Below are 27299 nucleotides of genomic sequence, written 5' to 3' on the forward strand. Positions count from 1 at the left end.
TTTGTTTTGTTTACAAGGAAAGAAAAACAAAAGTTAAAAAAGGGAGATATGTTGTATATATATGTATGTGCTGCGGTTGTTTTAAGAACGTTGTGACAGCTGCCGTAAAGGAGGTGCGTTGCTAGCCTGGTTGCTATGTTTCCGGTTGGTCGTAAAAGTGTTCGTCATGTGTTTTACCCTGCTCAAATCTCTCAGTAAAGTTATTCATTGGATTATACCTTTTGTTTTTAACTTTATTATTCCATTGTTTTTCCTGCTTTCCCTGTCTGCGCCTAATGACTGAGCTACGTGACGTAAATTATTGTGATGTCTCAAGGGGCATTTCTGGTCGGGATGGGATTCGTTCCGAGGGATTCGAATAAAGAACCAACTCTTTTTCTTTACTATAGTGGTCTCGATAACGGGTACCGGTTCTCAAAAAGGGATTCGAGTCCGAGGACTCGGTTCTTTTCTTATCGAACAACCGGGAAAACCGGTTTGGAGTATCATCCCTACCTATGGGTGCTTGAGCCCCTGCCCTTTTGTGCCTCGTCTTAAAAAGTGCCCTCTGCCTGTGTGTGTGTTTTTTGTTTTTTTTTAATTACACAACATTAATAAATTCCTGTCAGGGATGTACAAAAAAACAAAACAAAAAAAACAGCGGTACAAAAACTCCACGTTTTCTTGTAATACCGGGTTGTTTGAGCCTACCGTTTCCGCCAGAGAGAGAGAGAGAGGGCGAGTGAGTGAATAAGTGAGAGGAGAGAGAGCCAACTGCGCCTCTGAGACGTGACAGTGGAGCAACTTGAAGCTGTGCGTTATGGTCTAGTCGCCGTCCACTTATTCAGCATCTATTATGGATAATATTTCAGAAAAACGCTGTATTATTCTATTATTCAATGTGTCAGCTTCTGTTTTTGCCGGACGTCGGAGCACGGCGCATCAATTGAGCACAGCACATCAAGTCCGCAGAGAGCAGAGCGGATCGTGCGGGACAGGAAGTAGTGTACAAAATACAAAATAAAACACTGGGTTAATTTTCAAAACAAAATGCACTGTGTTTACGGCGGATCACATTTTTCTCACAGTAGAGTTTTAGATATAAAGTTTATTGTGACTTTGCTATTACTGTGTGGGTTAACAAAATAATAATAATGATAATAATAACAATAATAACAATCATAATAATGATAATAATAATAATAATTATTATTATTATTAAAAATAATAATAATTCAGCATTCTGGGGATATAAGATGTAGGTTATCATGCACCTGGGGATAGGTTGATTGGCAACACTAAATTGGCCCTAGTGTGTGAATGTTGTCTGTCTATCTGTGTTGGCCCTGCGATGAGGTGGCGACTTGTCCAGGTTGTACCCCGCCTTCCGCCCGATTGTAGCTGAGATAGGCTCCAGCGCCCCCCGCGACCCCGAAGGTAATAAGCGGTAGAAAATGGATGGATGGATGGATGGGTTATCTGTTGGGAATATTACCATCTGTATTTAAACTTGATTCATGTTGATTGTGCCTGCAGCACAATGCCAAAAAAAGAAAGGATACAGCCCTCTACTGGCCCCTGGTCCATATCTTTGGCCCTGTATTGCGTTTCAGTTGTTTAGTCTGAGCATTAAGTGAGAAAGACCATAAGTTACAACTTGATGGTGTTTTCATCAAGTTAAAGGCCTACTGAAAGCCACTACTAGCGACCACGCAGTCTGATAGTTTGTATATCAATGATGAAATCTTAACATTGCAACACATGCCAAAACGGCCGGGTTAACTTATAAAGTGACATTTAAAATTTCCCGGGAAATATCCGGCTGAAACGTCGTCGTATGCGCGTGACGAAGTCAGTTTAACGGAAGTTATGGTACCCCGTAGAATCCTATACAAAAAGCTCTGTTTTCATTTCATAATTCCACAGTATTCTGGACATCTTTTGCAATTTGTTTAATGAACAATGAAGGCTGCAAAGAAGACAGTTGTAGGTGAGATCAGTGTATTAGCAGCGGACTACAGCAACACAACCAGGAGGACTTTGTTGGAGAGCAGACGCGCTAGCCGGCGACCTCACCTTGACTTCCTACGTCTCCGGGCCGCCAAACTCATCGGGTGAAGTCCTTCGTCCTTCCGCCGATCGCTGGAACGCAGGTGAGCACGGGTGTTGATGAGCAGATGAGGGCTGGCTGGCGTAGGTGGAGAGCTAATGTTTTTAGCATAGCTCTGTGCGGTCCCGTTGCTAAGTTAGCTTCAATGGCGTCGTTAGCACAGCATTGTTAACCTTCGCCAGCCTGGAAAGCATTAACCGTGTATTTACATGTCCACGGTTTAATAGTATTGTTGATTTTCTATCTATCCTTCCAGTCAGGGGTTTATTTTTTTTGTTTCTATATGCAGTTAAAGCACGATGCTATCACGTTAGCTCGTAGCTAAAGCATTTCGCCGATGTATTGTCGTGGAGATAAAAGTCACTGTGAATGTCCATTTCGCGTTCTCGACTCTCATTTTCAAGAGGATATAGTATCCCAGGTGGTTTAAAATACAAATCCGTGATCCACAATAGAAAAAGGAGAGAGTGTGGAATCCAATGAGCCAGCTTGTACCTAAGTTACGGTCAGAGCGAAAAAAAATATGTATTTCACTGCATTCTAGTCCGTCACTCTAACGTTCCTCATCCACGAATCTTTCATCCTCGCTCAAATTAATGGGGTAATGGTCCTAATCGCTCTAGCTGCGTTGAAAACAATAGGAAAATATGAGGGAGTGAACAACTGACAACGTCACGCTACTTCCGGTAGGGGCAAGTTTTTTTTTTATCACAGACCAAAAGTTGCGAACTTTATCGACGCTGTTCTATACTAAATCCTTTCAGCAAAAATATGGCAATATCGCAAAATGATCAAGTATGACACAGAATGGATCTGCTATTCCCGTTTAAATAAAACAAATTCATTTCAGTAGGCCTTTAAGGGAAGAAGGACAAATTTTCACATTGAAGTTTTTTTCATTTGGGTATTTATTTTTGTATTTTTTTTCAAAGCTCATGTTGCACTGTTCAATGTTCAATATTAAAGTGCTTATCTTTAACAATAAACAGCCTAATAATAAACCAGTGTTTTGTTGCTTTTCATGTCTTCCAAGCCTATGATAATGTGAATGAACTCATTATGACCATAATTTGTTGACACAAAAGAAATGGCAATCACTTTTACCTACAAAGGACACACAGCTAAGTAGTTAGCTTCCTATTAGCCAATTTAATTTTACATTAATTTCCATATTGTGTAAAGGACCAAAAAAATATAAATTCCTGCCCTTTTCTGACTTTGAGCCCCTGCCCCTCTGTAATCATGTGCACGTCCCTGAGGTGGGCACTATGTTTGACACAACAACTTAATGTGTATTATATTTATCCATGAGAGCATTTTTGTTGTAAATCGTGAGGTGTGTCTGTTAAAATCAAGGTTGTTTTTACAAATGATGACAGATGTGAACCAGAGCATGTATTGTCTTTGTGTGATGGTGTAAATGAGGTGTGGTTGTATTGTATATGAAGTATGTGTCCATGAAAGGGCATTTTAGGACTTTTCTTAATACTAACAGAGTATCCACCTGTTTTTCCCCCATAATACTCTCATATTTTGAATACAATAAAGCATTCTCTACTATTATTTTCTAAATGCCAAAAAGATCTGCCCAAAACATCTGGTCTTACTCGCTGGCATTAGCTTAAAGCGAGAGATTGACACATCTTTGTTTTCCAACCATAGGGAGGAACAAACTGAGTTTGAAGAAGAGTGGTGAAAAAAATAAAGGGAAGATGATCATTGAATTAAAGAAAGAAATCATCAAAAACATGAGAGTTTGTAGCTAGCTAACTTGGTGACGAGCTTGTACCACACTGAAGCAGGAGGAGTCTAACACCAGTAAACCACGTCAAAATGATATTTAAGCGGAGGACAGTAAGGCATGAAAACATGGAGCAGCTGCTGATGATGTGCTTGACAGAGAAGCAGATGGAAGGAGATATCGTAGAAGTTTGCTCTCCAAGGTAAATGCTGTATGCTACATTACTTCATAAAAATACTGTAGTTGTTTGCACTACATTCTATTTGTGACAGTCCTTCACTGTCGTGCGGGTTCCATGGACCACCAAGGATTGACATCACTGCGAGCAGGTTTGACTTTCTTTATTTTTCAATAATGACGCAGTCTCTGGTCGGGTCGCTTTTCAGTTCCTTCCTCTTCCTGCTCGCTCTTCGGGTCCACTTTTCAGCTTTCCGCGTCTGTGTCTTCCTTTGGCTCTCCGTCTCTTGCGCTCTGCAGCTGCTTCTGCTTCTCCAACTCTCTTCTCGACGCTCACGGCTGCCGCCCTTTTGTATAGTGTGAGAGGACCCACGCACCTGATGATATTTGCGGCGTCGCTCCCGGCACGCCCCGCCTCGCCGCTTGCTCGCCGTCCACACCCCCTCGCCGCCCTCTTGGAGCGGGCTCCGGTGTGCCCTGCCTCGCTGTCGGACTGCACACTATTGTATTGGTATTATATAAAGGTTACACATTAAAATGGTGGTGTTTTAGGGGCCAATTAATTTCAATGCGCTATGTCAATTTGAAATGCGAGTGTTTTAAGTTCAGAGCGCCGTCACAGAACCAATTAAATACGTAAGATACTACTGTACATGTGCAATTGCATGTTGACTCAACGTCAATAATCAAGTCAGAGGGATTTTTTGTAGACACTATAATGTGCATAATTTACCAATCTAATACAGCAATTTGTTTTTTGGGACATTAAATGAGACAAGACTAAGTCTAACAGCTTTGATTGATTGATTGAAACTTGTATTAGTAGATTGCACAGTACAGTACGTATTCCGTACAATTGACCACTAAATGGTAACACCCAAATAAGTTTTTCGACTTGTTTAAGTCAGGGTCCACGTTAATCAATTCATGGTAAGGGCCTGGGAACGCCTCGGGATCCCCCGGGAGGAGCTGGACAAAGTGAGTGGGTAGAGGGAAGTCTGGGCTTCCCTGCTTAGGTTGCTGCCCCCGCGACCCGACCTCAGATAAGCAGAAGAAGATGGATGGATGAGACAATTAAGAGCAGCTATCATTTACATTTTCACCATTCCAGTATAAATAGTTTTGTAAGTAATATTTGTATATATTCATATAAATAAGTCAGTGTTATTAATGAAGCACACATCCTCCAGGTTACATAATATCCTTAAAAGGAATTGACCCCGATAACAGTTTTTGAGCTGCCTTTTTCAATCTGTGCTCGATTCAATCGCTAAATCGCCCTGCCTCTCGCCTGACTGAGTGACGTCATCAGTCAGTCAGACGTGGTTAATCGAGAGTCGACGCGCTCATGTTCGCTGCGGTCGTCCCGTCCGTTTGTTGACTAGCCGGGGATTCAACGCCAAACCCTCGGCATGTTTTTCTCCGCGCTTGCTCGATCTGTGGTGTCGCAGACGGTACGGTGGAGATGTGTCACGTATATTTGTGGCGACTTTTTGTCTATTTCACGCGTGTTTGTGATAGAATGGACTGACACTTGACAAGGGCAAGACCGCTAAGCTAACAGCTAAGCTAGGCTAACGTTAGCATGCTAGCCCGCACAACTTACAGCTGTCAAATGCGTACAGATATAGTCTTACACAAAGTGTGTTTATTTGTTTAGTCGACATTAATAAAGGGTCTTCTATGCTTGCAGGTGAGGGGTCTGCATCGGTCTGCTGCACGTACCGGAGCTGGTGGCATCTTTGTGGTGAGCTCACTCGAAACATCACTTATGCAAACCTTTACCTGAATATAATGAAGATACAATGGATGAAGAATTACTTTCATTCATGTCACATTTGTTAAACCTTGCATCAGGAAAGTATTCACAACGCTTCACTTTTTCCACATTATGTTATGTTAGTCTTATTCCAAAATGGATTACATTCATTTATGTCCTAATAATTCTACACACAAAACTAGAGATGTCCGATAATGGCTTTTTTTTTGCCGATTTCCGATATTGTCCAACTCTTAATTACCGATTCCGATATCAACCGATACCGATATACAGAATTAACACATTATTATGCCTAATTTTGTTGTGATGCCCCGCTGGATGCATTAAACAATGTAACAAGGTTTTCCAAAATAAATCAACTCAAGTTATGGAAAAAAAATGCCAACATGGCACTGCCATATTTATTATTGAAGTCACAAAGTGCATTATTTAACATGCCTCAAAACAGCAGCTTGGAATTTGGGACATGCTCTCCCTGAGAGAGCATGAAGAGGTTGAGAGTGGCGGGGTTTAGGTGGGTAGCGGGGGGTGTATATTGTAGCGTCCCGGAAGAGTTAGTGCTGCAAGGGGTTCTGGGTATTTGTTCTGTTGTGTTTATGTTGTGTTACGATGTGGATGTTCTCCCGAAATGTGTATGTCATTCTTGTTTGGTGTGGGTTCACAGTGTACATATTTGTAACAGTGTTAAAGTTGTTTATACGGCTACCCTCAGTGTGACCTGTATGGCTGTTGACCAAGTATGCCTTGCATACACTTGTGTGTGTGAAAAGCCGTAGATATTATGTGACTGGGCCGGCACGCAAAGGCAGTGCCTTTAAGGTTTATTGGCGCTCTGTACTTCTCCCTACGTCCGTGTACACAGCGGCGTTTTAAAAAGTCATACATTTTACTTTTTGAAACCGCTACCGAAAATTTCCGATATTACATTTTAAAGCATTTATCGGCCGATAATATCGGCAGTCTGATATTATTGGACATCTCTACACAAAACCCCTTAATGACCATGTGAAAAACATTTTTTTTTTTTTATTTGTAGAAATTTTCGGTAATTTATGAAAAAAAAACGAGTATATCGTGTGTACATACTGTAAGTATTCACAGCCTTTTCTCAATAAAGTTAAAGTACCTATGATTGTCACACACACAAATACTTTGTTGATGCATTTTTGACAGCAATTGCAGCATCAAATATTTTTTAATATGATGGATGCCAGAAGCTTGGCACACCTATCTTTGGGCAGTTTAGCCCATTCCTCTTTGCAGCACCTCTTACCGTTTCATCAGGTTGGATGGGAAGTGTTAGTTTTCATCCAGGATGTCTCTGTACATTGATTCTGTACATGCGTATAATCATCTGATTGTTTGTTAGTCATTTGCGCGTTCAATGGGAGTTTAGTTAAACCTTGAAACCAGTTTTAGCTTTTGTCACCTTATGCAATCCTGACACATAATTTAAAAAAAAGCAAATTTATCAAAACCGTGTTCTTTTGTTGTCAAATGACATAACCCATGTCAATTCATGTCAAAACATACTTTGTGTCCACAGAGAATTGAAAGAAAGAAAATTGTAATAGGAATTTTGACCAATTGTCAATATTTCAGATATTTCCTCTTACCTTTCAAAAGATAGCTGCATGTTACTGTTTGATTCACAGTGGTGCACAAAGTGGATTTCAGGGACTCCGTTGGTTCTTATATATATATATATATATATATATATATATATATATATATATATATATATATATATATATATATATATATATATATATATATATATATATATATATATATATATACCATATGTATATATATATATATATATATATATATATCGTATATATATATGTATATATATATATATATATATATATATATATATATATATATATATATATATATATATACCGTATTTTTCGGACTACAAGTCGCTCCGGAGTATAAGTCGCACCGGCCGAAAATGCATAATAAAGAAGGAAAAAAACATATTTAAGTCGCACTGGAGTATAAGTCACATTTTTTGGGGAAAGTTATTTGATAAAAGCCAACACCAAGAATAGACATTTGAAAGGCAATTTAAAATGTCTAAAGAATAGTGAACAACAGGCTGAATAAGTGTACGTTATATGAGGCATAAATAACCAACTGGTATGTTAACGTAACATATTATGGTAAGAGTCATTCAAATAACTATAACATATAGAACATGCTATACGTTTACCAAACAATCTGTCACTCCTAATCGCTAAATCCCATGAAATCTTATACGTCTAGTCTCTTACGTGAATGACATCAATAATATTATTGGATATTTTACGGTAATGTGTTAATAAGTTCACACATAAGTCGCTCCTGAGTATAAGTCGCACCCCCGGGCCAAACTATGAGAAAAACTGCGACTCATAGTCAGAAAAATACGGTATATATATATATATATAATGTGCCTTTCCAAATCATGTACAACTAACTGAATTTACCACAGGTTGACTCCTGAGCTCACTTTTTAGCTTCGTGTCAAATGCCGTGAATGCTTTAATACATGAGATTTCTTAGTTTTTTATTTTTAATAAATTTGCTTAAAAAATTTGAATGACTTTGTCATTGTTGGGTATTGTGTGTAGAATTTGTCAGGACAAAAATAGATTATTCCATTTCGGAATAAGGCTTTAACATAACAAATTGTGGGGAAAATTTTTTAAAACGCTGTGAATACTTTTGGGATTCAACGTATTTCCAGCTCTGATTAATTGTATAACGAAACAAACACCTTTTATTAAGTAAACTATTCAATGTGAAATGGGGAACAATATGGCGTCCACCTCTTCTCTGCAAACAGCAGAGTCGTTGTTGACTGAAGAAGGCCGACATGTAACCAACAAGACTATGCTATGTTATCTGTAAGACAATACCCTAAGCTAATAGTTGTCCAGGAGCTGTTTAATTTGTTATGAGAGCTACAGTGCTGTGATGTAATGGCAACATCCTAGAGATTCATTGTCTCTAAATGGAAATGTTTGATTCATACCTTGGTTCTATTCTAATGTCAATTATGCCATGATACTTGATAGCGTTAGTAAAAGGTGTTTGTTTAACTTAGTATAATATGCCAAATTACTCTTTGCTCTTATGGGCTCATCTGCTTGTTGGCTTTATTTATCAAATCAAATTATTTATAAAGCACTTTTTTTTACATAAAAGAAATGCAACATATTGTGATTTACAGACTTAAAAACAATGCCTATTGAATAAAGAGTATCAGTTGGTCATCGGGAGGCATGGAAATGTACATGTGTGTCATCAGCATAACTAATTCCACGTCACCTGATGACAGTGTCAAGAGGAATCTTGGAAATATTCAAATAAATTGGGCCTAAAATAAATCCTTGACCCCACACCAGCATTTTTGAGGAGCTTGTATCCATACTTCCCAATACATTTCTGTGTGAGAGATGGGAAGTGAAGCACTTGTAAACAGTACCAGAGAAGCCCACCAGGTGTTGGAGTCAGCGCTAAGATCCAGTATCACCAAGACTGAACGTTTTTGGTCAGCAGCACTCAAGCCGAGATCGTTTACGATCTTCAAAAGGGCCGTCTTTGTACTGTACTTCACCCAAAATCCAGACGGAAATGTCTCTAAAATATTACATTTGAAAAATGTTTTTAAATATATACATACAAGCATGTAAAAAAAATAAAAATTTAGTTGTTTAAAAACATTTTCTTCCAAACTTTTAGTTAAGTTTGATGCTGGTCTATAATTATTAAAAATTCCAGCATCTAAATTGCTTCTTTTAGCAGGGGCCTCACCACTGCTGTAAAAATGTCCTCTCTCAAAGATCCGTAAAATATAAAAAAAAAATCAGGATGGAACTGAATCTAAAAAACATGTGAAGGGTTTTTTAGTAGCAAAACCCGACCAAGCTTCTCAGCATTAACCAGAACAAAAGTCTCCAGCGTTTCCTCATGTTAGATCAGTAAACCTACATTGACGTGATTTTCAATGGCATGTCACCTCATTCGTGATCTTTGTTTCAGCACAGAGATACGGCAGACAACAACCTTGAAACGCCGTTCGAGTTCACAGAGGAGAACAAAAAGGTACCACTTCCCGTCACAATGTGCTGATTCAAAGCCATGACTTTGCGTATAATCATCTGATTGTTTGTTAGTCATTTGCGCCTTCAATGGGAGTTTAGTTAAACTTTGAAACCAGTTTTAGCATTAGTCACCTTATGCAATACTGACACATTATAAAAAAGCTAATTCATCAAAACTGTGTTCTTTTGTTGTCAAATGGCATAACCAATGTCAATTCATGTGAAAACATACTTTGTGTCCGCAGAGAATTGAAGCCATTATTTCAATGTACCCCGATGGCCACAAGCAAGCGGCGACCATCCCCGTGTTGGATTTAGCCCAGAGACAACATGGATGGCTTCCCATCTCCGTCATGAACAAGGCACAGAGCCATTTTGTCTGCCTCGACAGTCGGTATTTAGGATCACAGCCTGCTTGAACGTGCCTTTTTTGTTTTCATCCAGGTGGCCGAAGTGTTGGAAATCCCGCCGATGAGGGTGTATGAGGTAGCGACGTTCTACACCATGTTCCTGCGCCAGCCTGTGGGAAAATACTTCATTCAGATCTGCACGACCACGCCGTGCATGCTGTGCAACTCCGACAGCATCCTGGAGACCATCAAAAACAAACTTGGTAAGTAAGCGTAGTAAGCAGGCAAGTTTATTATGGTTTATGTCCCGTCACCAATGAAGAGACGGAAACTGAGAGGGTAAAAAACCTTTATTGCGTATACTGAAGATAATAAATCCAGACATGCAGCTATGAGTGCAGGTCAAACAGTCAACAGGACTTAAATGTTTATATTAGGGATGTGAATCTAACAAGTCACAATTCATTTTGATTAGGATTCTTAGGGGGACGATTCTCAATTCAAACCCCATCCATCTTCTTCCGCTTATCCGAGGTCGGGTCGCAGGGGCAGCAGCCTCAGCAGGGAAGCCCAGACTTCCCTCTCCCCAGCCACTTCGTCCAGCTCTTCCCGAGGGATCCCGAGGCGTTCCCAGGCCAGCCGGGGTACATAGTCTTCCCAACGTGTCCTGGGTCTTCCCCGTGGCCTCTTACCGGTCGGACGTGCCCTAAACACCTCCCTAGGGAGGCGTTGGGGTGGCATCCTGACCAGATGCCCGAACCACCTCATCTGGCTCCTCTCCATGTGGAGGAGTAGCGGCTTTACTTTGAGCTCCTCCCGGATGACAGAGCTTCTCACCCTATCTCTGAGGGAGAGCCCCGCCACCCGGCGAAGGAAACTCATTTCGGCCGCTTGTACCCGTGATCTTGTCCTTTCGGTCATAACCCAAAGCTCATGACCATAGGTGAGGATGGGAACGTAGATCGACCGGTAAATTGAGAGCTTTGCCTTCCGGCTCAGCTCCTTCTTCACCACAACGGATCGATACAGCGTCCGAATTACTGAAGACGTCACACCGATCCGCCTGTCGATCTCACGATCCACTCTTCCCTCACTCGTGAACAAGACTCCGATGTACTTGAACTCCTCCACTTGGGGCAGGGTCTCCTCCCCAACCCGGAGATGGCACTCCACCCTTTTCCGGGCGAGAACCATGGACTCGGACTTGGAGGTGCTGATTCTCATCCCAGTCGCTTCACACTCGGCTGCGAACCGATCCAGTGAGAGCTGAAGATCCTGGCCAGATGAAGCCATCAGGACCACATCATCTGCAAAAAGCAGAGACCTAATCCTGCAGCCACCAAACCGGATCCCCTCAACGCCTTGACTGCGCCTAGAAATTCTGTCCATAAAAGTTATGAACAGAATGGGTGACAAAGGGCAGCCTTGGCGGAGTCCAACCCTCACTGGAAACGTGTCCGACTTACTGCCGGCAATGCGGACCAAGCTCTGACACTGATCGTACAGGGGGCGGACCGCCACAATCAGACAGTCCGATACCCCATACTCTCTGAGCACTCCCCACAGGACTTCCAGAGGTACACTTTTGAATGCCTTCTCCAAGTCCACAAAGCACATGTAGACTGGTTGGGCAAACTCCCATGCACCCTCAAGGACCCTGCCGAGAGTATAGAGCTGGTCCACAGTTCCACGACCAGGACGAAAACCGCACTGTTCCTCCTGAATCCGAGGTTCGACTATCCGGCGTAGCCTCCTCTCCAGCACACCTGAATAGACCTATTACCTAATAGAGGCAAAAACTCGGACATGGGAGGAGTTTGGAGAAGCCATGGAAAACGATTCAAACCGATACTCGCAATATTATTTAGTATATAAATGATAATAAAACCTTTTCAAAACAGGTTACAAAATCTCCTCTTGGCTGCTGATGTATACTTGCACTGAATAAATGTAGAGATGGCTTAATTATTTTAAAAAATTGACTATTGAAAAATTTCAATCGGTTCAGATTCATAAAGAAGAATCACAATTCGATCTATTTCGGCGCTTTCATTTGCGTCGTGTGTTTCCACGCAGGTATCAAGGTTGGAGAGACCACTCCAGACAAGATGTTCACACTAATAGAAGTGGAATGCCTCGGTGCCTGTGTGAACGCCCCAATGGTGCAGATCAATGACAACTACTATGTGAGTTTGATTCCTTAAATAATCACTTTGTCATCCCTGAAAGTACACAAATGTTGATACAATTGATTTTTCCCCTTAAAGAGGTCATATTATGATGTTTTAACCTACATTTAAAACACTTCTCTGTGGTCTATATAACATGTAATGGTTGTTCTTTGGGCAAAATTTTGCACACCGTTTTTTAAGCTGTTTTCTGATCGTCTCTCCATGATGTGCAATTTTGTGGGCGGTTTTATTTACGTGCCTTCGCTTCGACTGCCTCTTCTCCCTGCCAGCCATGTTGTACTTTTTAGCGCTTCCGTATGGAGTCTACTGACAGATATAAGTTCGACCTACTCAGTGGCCTAGTGGTTAGTGTCCGGTAGGTTGTGAGTTCAAACCCCGGCCGAGTCATACCAAAGACTATAAAAATGGGACCCGTTACCTCCCTGCTTGGCACTCAGCATCAAGGGTTGGAATTGGGGGTTAAATCACCAAAAATTATTCCCGGGCGCGGCTACCGCTGCTGCCCACTGCTCCCCTCACCTCCCAGGGGGTGATCAAGGGTGATGGGTCAAATGCAGAGAATAGTTTCGCCACACCTAGTGTGTGTGTGACAATCATTGGTACTTTAACTTTAACTATATACACTACTTTGTATTACAAATGACAACAGCAGAGCATGCATGTGCATGTACAAGCCAGCCTGCCCCACGACAAGAGAACAGAGAAAAAGAAGGAGCTTATAGACTAAAGCGTCAGAATACAATGTGCAAAGATCTTTGTGTAAATTTCCAATATATGGAGATATCCGCAGACGTCACAGGTCATCGCAAATATCAAAACGGTTCGACTGGAGGAAGTATGAACACTGCAAAAACTGAAATCTAAGTAAGATGAAATATCTCAAATAAGGGTGATATTTGCTTATTTTCTGTCTGATAAGATAATTCTTCTCACTAAGCAGATTTTATGTTAGAGTGTTTTACTTGTTTGAAGGGTTTTGGTCCTAAATGATCTCAGTAAGATATTACAGCTTGTTGCTGAGTTTTTATGACCTAAACATGCTTGAAACTAGAATATCAACTGTTGCAGTGTGTGTCATCAACACTCACAAGTAGAAAACTACTTTTTTAAAGTAATCATTTCTTATTTCAAGCATGAAACAAAAAAATCATGACTTCTACACAATTGCGTCTCATAATTAAAACAGATGACAGCCAAATGGACTTTGCTGTTTTATTTTCAATGAAACAATAGAAACTACATACTCATATAGTAGTACAGTTGGCACAGTACAGTAAACTGACAGTTAATATTTAAACATTTGACATTTCTAACAATTTTGAACAGAAATAGTTCATGCACATTCAGATAAATTCTTCAAATGTACAATAAAACATTTTTTGGCCGGGTGCCGGGCTGTATATATGCGCACTAATTGACTGAAAGAGCACACACTTGGCTCGATGATGTCATGTTATCCATGGAAAAATGCATTTTTAGACCATATGATTTGCCTGAGCGGCTAGGAGACCCCGAGAGTAACAAGCGGTTGCCTTGTTGCCTTTCCATTAAGAACAATAAACTAGTTTTTAGTGTAAGTTTGCTGGTTTCAAGAAATGTTAAGATAATGGCACTAGCATTTACTTAATTTAAGAATATTTTTCAACATATTGAGCAAAAAGGTCTCTTTTTTTTCTACCAAGAATAGTGCACTTGTTATTAGTGAGAATATTCTTATTTTAAGGTATTTTTGGGTTCATTGAAGTTAGCTAATTTTTGGAAAGTCTTGACAAGCCAAATTTTCTTGTTCTATTGGCAGATAATTTTGCTTAGTTCAAATAAAATACCCCTCATTTTTGTATTTTTTTTTTCTTGTTTTTGGAACACTGACTTTTTGCAGTGAAGGAAGGCAAAAATGTCTTACAAATATCTCTGCAATACTTCCACAGTTTGATTTCAAATTTTCTGATTTTATGTGGATCTCAAATACACAAAAGCAGGTACCGTAAGGTAAGGTTTTGGCAAAATAGGTCACCTTTAAAAAAAAAGAGCTTTTGGAAAACCTCAGCATTTGCCTGTAAATGGGTGAAACTGAGCTTTTAGGTTTGTGTGATTAGAAATGTGTAAAATTATCATGTTTTCAAACCTTATTTTAGTAAGCTAGTTATTGATTTATAGGTGTTTTTTGTGCGGCGGTAGACATGCAAGCATGCACGTGTGATTTTAGAAAATTATTCATGTTTATTGTCCTGGAAGTGTGTGTTAATTGTAAATATTAAGGTACATGTCATTGTACATCCAACATATCACTAAAACAGCTGTTATAATTAGCGACCAAGTTATCTATTGCTGGTGATTGGACAAATTGCCCATGGCAGTCTCAGAAAGTGACTTTATTCAAAACTCCCCTTATCTGTTAAACTTTCTCAAAAAGTCTCCAAAGTGCAATTATGAAAGGAGTTGAAAGTGAAAGTGTACTTGCGTTGCAACATTTCATCACTGCAAATTGCATTGAGGTATTGTTTCTTCCACTGTAAAATAATAAGCTTTTCTTGGATTTTTAATTTGTTTGCGCAGTCAAACAGGATTTAATGTACGGCTATTTTATTGTGAAAACCAGGGGCCGTACTTATCAAGCTTCTTAGAATGACTCCTAAGAAGTCTGCTAAGAGTTGACTTAAGAGTAACTAAATTCTTCGCTGAAAGCTGCACTTAAAAGTTAGTTATCAAGCGTCTTACTCACACTTTCAGCGAAGTGTAGGACTGAATCTTAAGTGTCACACTCAGAGCTGAATTACGACATTACTATGTGCCGTAAACGCAATTTTAGGTGACGTCATTTCTGTGTCCATAGAAATGACCAATCACGGAAGGGAATCCCTTGTCTAAGAATAAAGAAATATCTTGGAAATATTTAAGTGGACAATGGGAGTGTATATTTTGACAATAAACTACAAAATAATACAAAACAAACTAGTCCCCGCCGGCACTCACGCTACCGCTCCCTCTCTTCTCTCGCCCACACACTCACTGACGTCACTCACCTCACGGCCACACACATACGCTACTGTCATAACATTTTCTTTCCAATTCATTAATTAGGCAACTAATTTGAAACTGGTGTGGGTGGCTCTATATATACTAGCCCACTGCAGACACATGCAGAAATCAACAAGGAATCGAAAAGTATTAAATCTGTGACAAAAATAATATCCGCTCTGTCTAAACGATACCGTTTGATCAGCTGCTCGTCATCAAAACAAAAAAAAGCATTGTTCCGTTCCCTGAACGTTGGCGCACGTCTCTCTCGCCTCAGTGCCATCCCCTGCTGGCAACTCCTAACCACTTAAGACACCTCTGAAGGTCTCTTAAATATCGTGGAGAGTAGGAGGGATTCTTAGACTTAAGAACGTTGATAAAAAGCTTTTATTCTTAAGTTTGAGAGTAGGACTAAATTTCGCAAATTCTCAGGACTTAAGTGTAAAATGGCACTCTAAGAAGCTTGATAAGTACGGCCCCAGAACTGTATGCTTGGTTTTTCTGGCACATTACGCAACAGTACTATTTGTAAACAGAAATAACTATGGTTTCCTGAGTTACGGCTGCCATCCTTTTTTTATAGTGAATTCACACCACATCAGCAGTCATCTTAGAGTTACAAAAATAATCAATAAAAATAACAGTTCAGGTTGCATGATCATATCATACATAGTGTGGCTCATTTTGACAGGCATGTGATTTTTTTTCCGTCTATAGTCAGAAATTCGGCTTTTTGATAATCCAGTGGTAAAAACTACGGTTTTCCATTAAAAATGATTAACCTAAAAATGTAAGCTATGTAGCGAAGCAACTCCACGGGCTGGGGGCAAAATATACGGGAAATATCAATGATGATTGGTTGGCTTACATATAAGAAAATCCATGATTGGTTGGTTGGTTTACTATGGTGAGTCACGATTGGTTAAGATTAGGGCAAACCATTCCTGGTCATCGAACCAGGAAGGGAAATCAGAACGGACCAGCACATACCAAATGACGACAAGAGAGTCGGAGAAGAGAAGAGGGAATATTCAAGCGGGCGATTTATATATTAAACAAAACTAGTGGAAGATGGCAGAGGGATTCTCTTCCTTAGATTTTTCTTTTAGCAATATAGACGATGTCCAGGAAACCCACAATGTGTTTACTCGGACACTTTTGGACAAATGTCTGGATAAAACAATGCCCAACACATTAATTTGAGTTGTTTACCATGTAAGCCCAAATCAAAACTGCACTCGACATGGAATACACATTTAAGAACACACGATTGTGGCAGACGTGATGACTTTGGCTACAGTATAGCATGTCTAAATGCTACATTTCATTTTCATTGCTGTTTTAGAACAAGACAGTGACTGACATTGTTCATTATTTCTACTGTTTATATTTTGACATTGAATACCGGATTTTTCGGACTATAAGTCGCAGTTTTTTTCATAGTTTGGCCGGGGGTGCGACTTATACTCAGGAGCGACTTATGTGTGAAATTATTAACACATTACCGTAAAATATCAAATAATTTTATTTAGCTCATTCACGTAAGAGACTAGGCGTATAAGATTTCATGGGATTTAGCGATTAGGAGTGACAGATTGTTTGGTAAACGTATAGCATGTTCTATATGTTATAGTTATTTGTTATATAGTTACATACCAGGCACGTTCTCAGTTGGTTATTTATGTGTCATATAACGTACACATCAGTGTTTCCCATAAACTGCCAAGATACCTGTGGCGGTGAGGGCGTGGCTATGGGCGTGGTCACCATGACATCATCGAGTAATTTGCATAATTTACTACAATGATATGATTTTCTCTAAAAAGGCTCAAAAAATTTATACTTGCTAATTAATAACAGTTTTGTTTTAAACGTCCATCCATCCATTTTACAATATAATTACAACACTTTATGTACATATTTATATACAGATTTGAACAATAAGTTATTCACTGAAATATATTTATTAATTGTGGTTCTTACAAAAAATATATCTTATAAAATATAAAAGCTAAAATGTCTCTTAAAGCTCTGCCCCTTTAATTAGTGCATACTAAATAATTTAACTTTAGCCTACTACTACAACCATATTATTTACCAGCAACATAAAGTGAAACAGAGGCAGAGGTGTCCTGCCACAGTCAGTAACAAATAAACTCTTTTGTAAAGTAAATCTGAACAGCCTATATGGGCATCTACATCAACTATATGATTTGCATTAGAAGCTGGACAGGACAAAAAAAAATAAATAAATGTTTTATTTATTTATTTGTGGCGGACGTAATTCTTTCGTGGCGGGCCGCCACAAATAAATGAATGTGTGGGAAACACTGCACTTATTCAGCCTGTTGTTCACTATTCTTTATTTATTTTAAATTGCCTTTCAAATGTCTATCTTTGGTGTTGGCTTTTATCAAATACATTTCCCCAAAAAATGTGACTTATACTCCAGTGTGACTTATATATGTTTTTTTCCTTCTTTATTATGCATTTTCGGCCGGTGCGACTTATACTCCGGAGCGATTTATACTCCGAAAAAAACGGTACTTGAATCATTTTTAAGCATAAACAACATGACTGCAAGATATGTTATTTCATGCTATAAATCACAAATGGCTATTCAGATAAAATAAGTTAGCTAACTGAATAAACATTGTTTGTACTCTTTATGATTTTTGCATTTGGAGCAGTTAGAAGTGGAGAGCGAGTCGAAGAGACAGAAATTGGCTATAAAATCTAAGGCAGAATCCACTAAAGCAGAAACAAAAAGGAAAATGCAAGCTGCTCAGAAATTTGCCAAGAAGACTCATGTCAGAGCCATCAAAGCAAAAATGCCAAAGTAATGTGAAAAATAATGTAAGTAACTAGATCAGTGGTTCTTAACCTTGTTGGAGGTACTGAACCCCATTAGTTTCATATGTACATTCCTTCTTAAGTGAAAAATAAAATGTTGTTTTTTTTCAAATTCAAGACAAAGTTATATGTTTTTGGTAACACTTTAGTATGGGGAACATATTTAATTTAGAGTTATTTGGTTATGGTAAGAGGGTTAGGGCCAGGGTTAGAGGGTTGGGGTTATAATAAGGCCATGCTGAATAAGGCATTTATAAGTACTTAATAATGACTGGTTAAGAGCCAATATGTTACTAATTTGCATGTTAATAAGCAACTAATTAATGGTGAATATGTTCCCCATACTAAAGTGTTACCATGATCTTTTTACTGGTGCACAAAATGAAGCGTGCATGAACATCACCTTGTTCAAACAACAAAACCAACACAGTGCATAAATCACAACAAATGACACACCTGCAAATCAGTGTGACTTCTGCTGTTGCCGTATCCGTAATACGCCGATAGGGAGACATTTTTATTTACACGATGAGTCGGGTGTGTCTTGACCTCCGCCGAACCCCTGAGGCCGACTCACCAAACCCCTAGGGTTCCATCCAACCCAGGTTAAGAACCACTGAACTAGATAAACCATCTGTTGCTGTGAAGTGAACATTAGTAAGGTTGCCCCCCCCTTGTCCTCCCACCTGGCTGGGGACCGGCGGCCCCCAGACCCCTGGCTTATTTTCGCTCTTCTTCATTAAGTTCAAATCACATGCCTGTTTTGAGCACCTGAAGGAGCTGCTTGAAGTGGTAACAACGGGGCCTAATTTTTTTGCCAACTAAAGTTAGAATGTTTGAATCTTCAAAATTGCATGGTAATGCTGGTAAGGCCCTCACTTTCTTTTGTTTTGCAAAGGGCGGCTTGTTGTTGGAAGCTAACGTTAGCATAGTGTAATACTGCTGCTGCTGCCGTCCCACACGCACAAAACTACCAAAGGGGAGTAATCAGTATTATGCCAAGTGGATCCATATTGAAAAATTCAGAAGATATCGAAAGATGTATCCATTATTGATCAAATGGATTATTTTATCCAGCCCTATTCATGTGGATGTGATCTAAGATGCTGTGTTTACTCCAATAATGAATGAATGATCTTTATTGTCATTGTGCATGTACAGGTACAGGTCCATTAACTACCTTCATCAGATACTGTGCCACAATTAATTGACATTTTCCCCTTAACAAAAAATTAACAGGCGGCTGTAATGAGCTTTACATGTGTCGCAGGAGACAATTTTACCACATGGCATCTGTAAAGCTGAACTTTACACTGGGCAACAGCTGCTATGCTCTGCCACTAACTGAATGAATGTGCCCGGCCACAATACAATACAAGACGATTAGTTATTATGTTATAATTATTATGGATTTATTAACCCAGAGTGGGAGATTATGTGTAATAGCAGTAATTTCCACACAACTTTGGGCAGCGCAATCCATTTTGTGGATTAGAGTCACAGTACCATGAATGGAACAGTTCACTCCCAGAACTAGCAAGTAGAGTCTTCCACCTTTTGTAACAGGAAGTAGTCGGCGAGCCACCAAGTAGACATGTTTTTTAAATGAACTATAATGCTTTGTTGTTGTTTTGGTTTTCAGGAGGACCTCACTCCAAAAGATATGGAACAGATTATTGATGATCTTAAAGCCGGCATAGTCCCACCACCCGGACCCAGGTACAATCATAAATACACATCATTGTTAGCGGTTCCATTTTTGTATCGAGTCTCATCTTCTCTCTTTTTTCTATGTAGAGGTGGCCGTTTCTCCTGCGAGCCTGCAGGTGGACTGACTTCCCTGACAGAACCTCCTAAAGGGCCCGGCTTTGGTGTGAGACCAGACCTGTAAACTCAAACTTTGGTTTTAAAAGCCTGAATCTGATAACTGATCATGTGTAAATAAATGACTCTACGTGTGCTGCTGTAGGCTATTATTATAGGGGTTGTATAATGATTTCCCCCCGCTCCCGACATTTAAAACACATCCTTGTGGTCTTAATCAGTGGTCCCCAACCACCAGTTCGTGACTCATTTGCTACCGGGCCGCACAGAAACATTAATTAATTTATGAACTACCGCATTTTCTCCAACTTAACTTTCGCCTGTCCCACTAAACACCAATAAGCTTGTTAATAGATGTATATTACAACTCCTTTGTTTTAGTACATGGGACAATGCACATTAATGGACATGTACAATGTTAATGTGCCAGATTGTAGCCAAAGGTATGCCACACGTAGAAAGCCGGTCTGTGAAAATAATGCATACATTAAACCGGTCCCTGGTGGGAAAAAGGTTGGGGAACCCTGGTCTACATAGCATGTAATGGTGGTTCTTTGGGCAACATTTTGCATTGATTATAGGCTCTAGCACCCCCCCGCGACCCCTAAAAGGGACAAGCTGTAGAAAATGGATGGATGGAATTAGGGCTGGCCGATATGGCCTTTCATTAATATCTCGATATTTTTAGGCTATGTCACGATACACGATATATATCTCGATATTTTGCCTTAGCCTTGAATGAACACTTGATGCATATACTCACAGCAGTATGATGATTCTATGTGTCTACATTCAAACATTCTTGTCCATACTGCATTAATATATGCTACTTTTAAACTTTCATGCCGAGAGGGAAATCACAACTAAGTCAATTGACCAAAAGTGTATTGGTCAAGTTGAAATCACATGCCAGTTTTGAGCACCTGAAGGAGCTGCTTGAAGTGGTAAGAACGGGGCCTACATTTTTTGCCAACAAAAGTTAGAATGGCTGAATCTTCAAAATTGCGTGGTAATGCTGCTAAGCCCCTTTACTTTATTTTGTTTTGCAAAGGGCGGCTTGTTGTTGGGTGTGGCACCGAACGGAGATGTTGACATGCAGAGTTTCAAGCACTCTTCATTCTCTAGCGGGTGACTTTTCAAATGATGCTACACATTAGCAGTGCTGCTACTTTTTGTAGCAACGCTTTTGCCGCATACTTGACATATTACGGTATTCTGTTCGACATCTTCCCGCTTGAAGCCAAACCACCGTCAGACTGTTTTTCTTGGGAATTAATTCTTCCTTCATTTGTTACCAGATTCGCAACTTCTTTCTCTCGTATTACCACTCACACCACAGCCAACGTTACCCATGCCGCTACCTCTCTGCTCAGCGAGGGCGTATACGTATGTGACGTATGTAACAAGGTGCGTTGTTTTATGTCTCTGTGAGAAGGAGAGACAAGAAATAGTGAAGAAGAGCCTGTAGTGTAATGCCCGCAGCTAAAAGCAACTGCGTGAGAACGCATACTCGAATATCACGATATAGTCATTTTCTATATCGCAGAGAGACAAACCCGCGATATATCGAGTATATTCTATATATCGCCCAGCCCTAGATGGAATGTTTCACAGACTGTTTTCAAGCCGCTTTCAGGATGCTCCGTTTTGTGGACACTTATTTTACGTGGCTCCGCTTCGACAGTGTCTTCTCCCCCACCATCTCTGTAGTTGTTAGCACTTCCATAGCGAGTCTACTGACGGATTAAGTTTGAACTATATACGCTACTTTGTATTAGAAATGGCAACAGCGGAGGATGCATATGTGCATGCACGAGCCAGTCTGCCCCACAACAAGATGGTGGAAAAAGGAGCTTATTGACTACATTGTTGGCCTACGCTGGCTGAGCACTTAAAAATGCATACCATATTTGGCTGACGTCACAAGACGGCAAATTCCAAACGGCTGGAAGGCAACATTGTTTTATACATTCCTCCCCAATGCCTCCAACAACAGCAGTTGTAGCTAAAAAAAAAAAGTTGTTTTTTGTATAATAAGGCTCCTATTTTGTTTTCAAGCATTTTGATTGATTGATTGATTGAAACTTTTATTAGTAGATTGCACAGTACAGTACATATTCCGTACAATTAACCACTAAATGGTAGTACCCAAATAAGTTTTTCAACTTGTTTAAGTTGGGCGTACTTGCCAACCCTCCCGAATTTTCCGAGAGACTCCCGAATTTCAGTGCCTCTCCCGAAAATCTCCCGGGACACCCATTCTCCCGATTTCCAGCCGGACTTAAGGCACGCCCCCTCCAGGTCCGTGCGGACCTGAGTGAGGACAGCCTGTTGTCACGTCCGCTTGGCCAACCAAAAAAGTAACCACAGAACACTCTACCGTATAGTGGTCTGTGGTTACTTTTTTGGTTGGCCAACGGTTTACGTTGTCTTGCGCACCCTGACGGCAAGTGTGAGAGTCGGTTCTGAAGTATGAAGTAAAGAGACGTAACTTCGTCACCTCGCCTGCTTATTGACTCCAACCCAGAATATTACACTGCCCATACCTATGCTCCTTCAAAAGCTGTGCTACTGGCTGCAAAGCATTGCACTTTCAAATACAACAATGAGTAGGAGTGTTATGTGTGTATATGTGTAAATAAATGAACACTGAAATTCAAGTATTTATTTTATTTATATATATATATATATATATATATATATATATATATATATATATATATATATATATATATATATATATATATATATATATATATATATAATAAAATACATATATATATACATATATAGCTAGAATTCACTGAAAGTCAAGTGTTTATTTTATTTATATATATATATATATATATATACAAACCTCGTTTCCATATGACTTGGGAAATGGTGTTAGATGTAAATATAAACGGAATACAATGATTTGCAAATCATTTTCAACCCATATTCAGTTGAATATGCTACAAAGACGACATATTAGATGTTCAAACTGATAAACTTTCTTTTTTTTTGCAAATAGTCATTAAGTTTAGAATTTGATGGCAGCAACACGTGACAAAGAAGTTGGGAAAGGTGGCAATAAATACTGATAAAGTTGAGGAATGCTCATCAAACACTTATTTGGAACATCCCACAGGTGTGCAGGCTAATTGGGAACAGGTGGGTGCCATGATTGGGTATAAAAGTAGATTCCATGAAATGCTCAGTCATTCACAAACAAGGATGGGGCGAGGGTCACCACTTTGTCAACAAATGCCTGAGCAAATTGTTGAACAGTTTAAGAACAACCTTTCTCAAGCAGCTATTGCAAGGAATTTGGGGAATTCACCATCTACGCTCCGTAATATCATCAAAGGGTTCAGAGAATGTGGAGAAATCACTGCACGTAAGCAGCTAAGCCCGTGACCTTCCATCCCTCAGGCTGTACTGCATCAACAAGCCACATCAGTGTGTAAAGGATATCACCACATGGGCTCAGGAACACTTCAGAAACCCACTGTCAGTAACTACAGTTGGTCGCTACATCTGTAAGTGCAAGTTAAAACCCTCCTATGCAAGGCGAAAACCGTTTATCAACAACACCCAGAAACGCCGTCGGCTTCGTTGGGCCTGAGCTCATCTAAGATGGACTGATACAAAGTGGAAAAGTGTTCTGTGGTCTGACGAGTACTCATTACAAATTTTTTGGGGAAACTGTGGACGTCGTGACCTCCGGACCAAAGAGGAAAAGAACCATCCGGATTGTTATAGGCGCAAAGTGTAAAAGGCAGCATGTGTGATGGTATGGGGGTGTATTAGTGGCCAAGACATGGGTAACTTACACATCTGTGAAGGCACCATTAATGCTGAAAGGTACATACAGCTTTTGGAGCAACATATGTTGCCATCCAAGCAACGTTACCATGGACGCCCCTGCTTATTTCAGCAAGACAATGCCAAGCCACGTGTTACATCAACGTGGCTTCATAGTAAAAGAGTGCGGGTACTAGACTGGCCTGCCTGTAGTCCAGACATTGAAAATGTGTGGCACCTAAAATAGCAGAAGGGAGACCCCCGGACTGTTGAACAACTTAAGCTGTACATCAAGCAAGAATGGGAAAGAATTCCACCTGAGAAGCTTCAAAAATGTGTCTCCTCAGTTCCCAAACCTTTACTGAGTGTTGTTAAAAGGAAAGGCCATGTAACACAGTGGTGAACATGCCCTTTCCCAACTACTTTGGCACGTGTTGCAGCCATGAAATTCTAAGTTCATTATTATTTGCAAAAAAAAAATAAAGTTTATGAGTTTGAACATGAAATATGTTGTCTTTGTAGCATATTCAACTGAATATGGCTTGAAAAGGATTTGCAAATCATTGTATTCCGTTTATATTTACATCTAACACCATTTCCCAAGGCAGCACGGTGGCAGAGGGGTTAGTGCGTCTGCCTCACAATACGAAGGTCCTAAGTAGTCGTGAGTTCAATCCCGGCCTCGGGATCTTTCTGTGTGGAGTTTGCATGTTCTCCCCGTGACTGCGTGGGTTCCCTCCGGGTACTCCGGCTTCCTCCCACCTCCAAAGACATGCACCTGGGGATAGGTTGATTGGCAACACTAAATTGGCCCTAGTGTGTGAATGTGAGTGTGAATGTTGTCTGTCTATCTGTGTTGGCCCTGCGATGAGGTGGCGACTTGTCCAGGGTGTACCCCGCCTTCCGCCCGATTGTAGCTGAGATAGGCTCCAGCGCCCCCCGCGACCCCGAAGGGAATAAGCGGTAGAAAATGGATGGACCATTTCCCAACTCATATGGAAACGGGGTTTCCCAAATCTCCCGAATTTGGAGGTCTCAAGGTTGGCAAGTATGTTAGTCGGGGGTTCACGTTAATCAATTCATGGTAGACTAAGATTATTATCCAATATCACTTTTTTTTTAAATTATCCAGTACCAAATATGCAACAACATGACACATGAATACAAAGTATGACACACACTCAATGGTGTAAACGTGGAATATAGCATCACGTGGAATGGCACTTCTTTTACACATCTAAAACACGCATGAATGGAAACGAGCCATTGTGTGACTGTCACGCACACACACACACACACACACACACACACACACAAACACACACACACACACACACACACACACACACACACACACACACACACACACACACACACACACACACACTGTCACTTTCATCATGCCCCGGTGGCGCTCTCTTGTCTCGCCGGCGCCCTTCCCCCCCCCCCCTCTCTCCCCCTCTCCCCCCCCCGAGCCTGCTCTGCAACATGTCAGAATGGGGAGCCTTTCGCGCATGCGCACCTGTCTCCCCCCGCCGTGATGCAAATGTCACTGCGCAACAGCTTTCGACAACAAAAGGGGGTTGCCGGCGTTCAGGAGAAGCCACACGTTAAAAAATAAATTAGGGAAAGGAACACGCGGGTGCCAAAATAAACACGTTCGCCATGCTTCATCTACATGTGTGCCTTCCGAGACGCGCTGTCGTCCGCCATTAGTTTCCAGAAGGTTCTGAGCGGAACAGATGACGCCATCAAACGCTCCCTCGAGTCTAAATATACACTTATATATACACATATATATATATATATATATGTATATATATATATATACACCACAAGGCCTCTATTATAAGCTAACAAAACGCAACAGCTATGGAGTTTTTCTTACCATGGAATGTGTGCGGTAGTTTTTATAAATGGCGTCTCGACTCGAGTACCCCTTCCGACCAGCTCTCTCTCTCTTTTTCTCTCTCGCTCTCTCTCTCTCTCTCTCTCTCCCCGCCGACCCGAAAGCTTTTTAAGCCGCTGCGTAGCTCCGCGGGTCACGTGATCGCCGCCGGACCAATCACGGGCGGCGCTGGCGTGTTTTCGTTAGTCTTTTTCTCGGAGAGGAGGAGGACGGTGTTTTCAAAAAAAGCAGCCATGAACGTCACAGTGCCGTAGGCGACGCTTCACGTCTTGTATATATATCTATTTTTTTTTTGGAGCGGGGGGGGACCGGGGGGGGGGAAAAAAGAGCAAAATTACGGTTACTACCGCCGACCGAATCCCGGTCACAAAGAGGTAAGTGTATTTTATTTTGTATTTTTTTGAAACGCTTTGGCGTAGCGGACACACACACACACACACTAGGCTCGTTGGTTAGCCATGTGGCTAACACGGCGCTAAAGTGACGTAAAGTACGTGACGAATGGAATATTTCATGTGTCGGCGTGGGTTTACGACACGCGTGAAAGCAGAAGTAAGGCACTTTTCAGCGTTAAAAGTAGTCATTTCAACTTGATAGGAAAATGCGTAGATCTGTTAGCTGTTAGCTGCCTTGGTTAGCCGCCTAGCTCGGGGAGGGGGGTGGGGGGGGGCTGGAGGGGGCAGTCAAGGGGCTGCAGTGGTGGGCTTTTGTCTTGAGCTGTTTTTACCTTCATGTTCAACGTGACACACTAAATACATGACGACATCTCCTTCTTCAACCCGCGACGCGCCAACAGCAAATAATCGTATTTTTTGTGGAGCACGATGCAAAAATAAGATATTTAGCTAATTATTAGGGGGCTGACTGTGACTGTATATAAGGCTGAGTTGTAACATTGCAGCAGCCATGGCAACATGCATACGTGCAGGAGTTGGGTGGTGCTGCCTGCAGGTCCTTTTCCTCTAGTGTAATAATGCAGCATATACAAAATCCCGTGCGATTTAAAACCGGGTGTTAAAATACGCAAATATTGATGTGGTTCATACATTCGGAAGCAAGCATGGCTCGAAAAGCCAGCCAGTCAGTCAGTGACATGTTGGGGTGGTGAGGGGGGTGTTGCCTGATTACAAAAAGCTGCCTGTTTTTACATGGCTGACTGTGCAACCGCCACTCTCAGAGCTCTCAAAGGCCCCCATTCCCTAGCTTTCAAGTGTTTGTTTTAGGAAATAAAATGCAGACGCTTACCGTATTTTTCAGACTATAAGTCTCAGTTTTTTTCATAGTTCGACTTATACTCAGGAGCGACTTATGTGTGAAATTATTAACACATTACCGTAAAATATCAAATAATATTGTTTAGCTCATTCACCTAAGAGACTAGACGTATAAAATTTCATGGGATTTAGCGATTAGGAGTGACAGATTGTTTGGTAAACGTATAGCATGTTCTATATGTTATAGTTATTTGAATGACTCTTACCAT

The 27299-nt window shown here is 40.7% G+C and overlaps 2 protein-coding genes across 3 annotated transcripts in view; both read left to right on the plus strand.

The window, feature by feature from the left end:
- The first annotated feature begins 5299 nt into the window (after positions 1-5299).
- ndufv2 (NADH:ubiquinone oxidoreductase core subunit V2) lies at positions 5300-20286 on the plus strand. The gene is made up of 8 exons (XM_062023296.1): positions 5300-5461; positions 5701-5754; positions 9823-9885; positions 10130-10246; positions 10329-10497; positions 12311-12420; positions 19940-20016; positions 20095-20286. The coding sequence occupies exons 1-8, from the start codon at positions 5420-5422 to the stop codon at positions 20186-20188; spliced, it is 726 nt and encodes a 241-aa protein (XP_061879280.1). The 5' UTR covers positions 5300-5419; the 3' UTR covers positions 20189-20286.
- A 5783-nt stretch (positions 20287-26069) lies between these two features.
- ankrd12 (ankyrin repeat domain 12) overlaps positions 26070-27299 on the plus strand; it is a 71450-nt gene continuing 70220 nt past the window's right edge. For both annotated transcript variants that reach the window (XM_062023283.1, XM_062023284.1), the window contains exon 1: positions 26070-26190. The gene's annotated coding sequence lies outside the window, so the exon portion shown is untranslated. The remainder of the gene's footprint in view (positions 26191-27299) is intronic.

The sequence above is a fragment of the Entelurus aequoreus genome, linkage group LG16 (genome assembly GCF_033978785.1).
Source record: "Entelurus aequoreus isolate RoL-2023_Sb linkage group LG16, RoL_Eaeq_v1.1, whole genome shotgun sequence".
NCBI lineage: Eukaryota > Metazoa > Chordata > Actinopteri > Syngnathiformes > Syngnathidae > Entelurus > Entelurus aequoreus.